This window comes from Sabethes cyaneus, chromosome 3, assembly GCF_943734655.1.
Source record: "Sabethes cyaneus chromosome 3, idSabCyanKW18_F2, whole genome shotgun sequence".
Lineage (NCBI taxonomy): Eukaryota > Metazoa > Arthropoda > Insecta > Diptera > Culicidae > Sabethes > Sabethes cyaneus.
The window spans coordinates 203037026-203039563 of NC_071355.1; the positions used below are offsets into that span (position 1 = coordinate 203037026).

Sequence of the window (2538 nt, forward strand, 5' to 3'; positions counted from 1 at the left end):
CGGAAAAACCAACTCACCTGATTATCCCAAATTTGGTCAGATCAAGAAATATTTGGCAATTGTTAAGTGGGAGCTGAAAAAGAGCAGTCTGGTGCCTCGCGATGAAGAAACAGCGGATTAAAATAGCCCCTCAGGTTGAGGGAAAGTTTGTAACTTTATCAAAACCAAATCGGAGTAAATTGTTTGATATTCTCTTCATGAAAGTGCAATAAAAACCTTTATTTTGGTTACCTAATGCTTCTCTTTTGTCGAACCAAACTCGAAATAGATCTGATTTGGTGCGTTCAGATATCAACTAAAACCAGCTATAGTAATTCATTTTTATTGGCACAACAAACATACATTCCAGAACAACACAATAATTAGAAGGCTGGTTTCCAGCGATTTGAGAAAATATGAACTATAATTTCACCTCAATCGAACCGGTGATTCTTGTATTGCCTAATCACGCATTCACCCTGGCTATGGAATTTATTCCTCACGTTAAATCTGCGTCCACCGGCATTATGATTACGCTTTGAACTGTGAGTCCTCTGGGAATCGAACGCCAGTTTGTTTCCTTATCTCGTCTTGGATGCGAGCGATGGCGAGACTCTCGCTATGCGGAACCGATGCGGACTCGAGCTTCCCTCCGGCGATGCACTGACGTACCTCCTCTGCCTCGAAGCGTAAACCGCAACTGTTGGGAAAGTTGAAACCATGCCGTGCCTTCGGGAGCGGGAACTCCTTGCGCGATCCATCAATATCTGTCAGCGCAGTGGCACACCAGAAGTCGAGCAACTACACCCGGAAGGGGAGGGAAGAAAAATATGTTTTATTCGGTTGAAATTTATCATTCTCGAGCTATTAAATTCTGGCATCTATGGTACTAGTTTTTTTTAAATGAAAATAACCAGACTTTAGGGTGTTAGTAATTTATGAAGTGGTGGTTACTCACCGTTATCGTACCCTTGCTACCACGAATGATAGCAGTATTTCTGAGCTTTCGCAGTGCACTAGTTTTCATCTTTGCTATTGCTCCGTTCGGGAACTGCAGCTCTGCACTGACCTCCATATCCACACCTTCCTCGTTGAGCTGTCCCTTTGCGACCACTTTTGTCGGCACAGCTCGCAATGCCCACAGGCTAGCTTGAATAGTGTAAACGCCCAAATCGAGCACTGTTCCGCCTCCCAGGTCCTTCATTCTGAGCCGATCAACATCAGCCAATTGAAAACCGAACTCCACATCCACTTCCTTGATTTCACCCAGGTCGCCTGCATCTATGCGCTCCTTCAGGTGAATGTACGTCGGAAAAAATCTCGACCAAATAGCTTCCATAAAAAAGAGTTTCTTTTCCGCGGCATGAGCGAGCAATTTTTTCGCTTGACCTTCGTTCATGCAAAGCGGTTTCTCGCAGAGAACATGTTTCCCATGGTTCAGCATCAACAGTCCTAGTTCGTAGTGCGTAGGGTTGATTGCTCCAATGTAAACAGCGTCTATTTAGAGGGACGCGATTTGATTATTTCATTTCTTTCTACCACGAAAAAAAATCACCAACACACTCACCGACATTCGGATCCTTGGCCAAAGCATCATATCCCTGGTAGAATTTCTCAATTCCATGCAGCTGGGCAAATGTTTTGGCGTCTTCCAGTTTCCGTGCACTCACTGCAACCACCAAATGGTCGTCCTTGGACCAGGTGGACAGAGCGTTGGTAAAATCGTGTGAAATTTTACCGGCACTAGCAATACCCCAGCGTAGCGGAGCCATTCGTGCTATTTATTCCGGGTCGAATGAGGTTGGAGTGAATCTTTCAACCAAAAAAAAAAACTATTACGCAAACGAAGAGTCGCTTACAAATCAAAACAAACACACTATTCTCACTACACTATACCTACAGCTACAGCTGATAGTTTGCGAATTGCGCAGAAGCGAAAATGACCGGTTCAAACAGAAGTTGTGGAGCGACTGCCGCTGTCGGGTTTTGCACGGGTGTGCGATAGTTTTTATAGCTTCGTTGAATTGTTATATGTAGCCGCGGTATTTATATGTAGGAAAGTTGTTTGTCAGACGAGAACCAAGATTGGCTGGCTTTTGTTTGATGAAATATATGATAAGAATTTTTAGTTTTATAATGTTTTTCTCCTACTTGAAGTGTTTGGCAATACCTAAGGTAGGGTAGTTCAAAATAATGTTTGTTTGAATTGGTAAACCGCCCGTATAAAGATAAAATGCAAGAACTTGTGCAAGTTCAGTTACAAGCTTTGAATAGTTTCAGACTTAGAATCCTACTCGAAAGAAATGTTGTTAATAAATTTATATTATCGCTCGCTAGAGAAAATTCCAACGAACACGAATTCTTTTAAAAACTTCACCATTCAAGTCATACAACCAGCTGAAGGTACTCTTTAAATAAATCGATAAAATACGATTAAAATGTTCGTACGCTACTTCCTACTTGTGAGAGGTGGCGATAAACAGAAACATATGTTCCGGGCGTTTGATATGCCGCGTGTTGAGCAATCATATTGATTGTTTCTTGAATATCTAGTAGGTA

The 2538-nt window shown here is 42.4% G+C and overlaps 1 protein-coding gene across 4 annotated transcripts; it reads right to left on the bottom strand.

Annotated features, from left to right (window-relative positions):
• Positions 1-226: 226 nt before the first annotated feature.
• On the bottom strand, positions 227-2004 carry LOC128741819 (trans-1,2-dihydrobenzene-1,2-diol dehydrogenase-like). Of its 4 annotated transcripts, none has more exons than XM_053837890.1 (4): positions 1880-2004; positions 1547-1791; positions 938-1476; positions 227-780 (listed from the first exon to the last, which is right to left on the bottom strand). In XM_053837890.1, the coding sequence occupies exons 2-4, from the start codon at positions 1749-1751 to the stop codon at positions 511-513; spliced, it is 1014 nt and encodes a 337-aa protein (XP_053693865.1). In that variant the 5' UTR covers positions 1752-1791; positions 1880-2004; the 3' UTR covers positions 227-510. The 4 variants fall into 4 exon arrangements, with proteins under 4 accessions (XP_053693865.1, XP_053693864.1, XP_053693863.1 ...); XM_053837889.1 differs by having other exon boundaries at positions 1876-1990; XM_053837888.1 differs by having other exon boundaries at positions 1857-1975.
• Between the last annotated feature and the right edge of the window lie 534 nt (positions 2005-2538).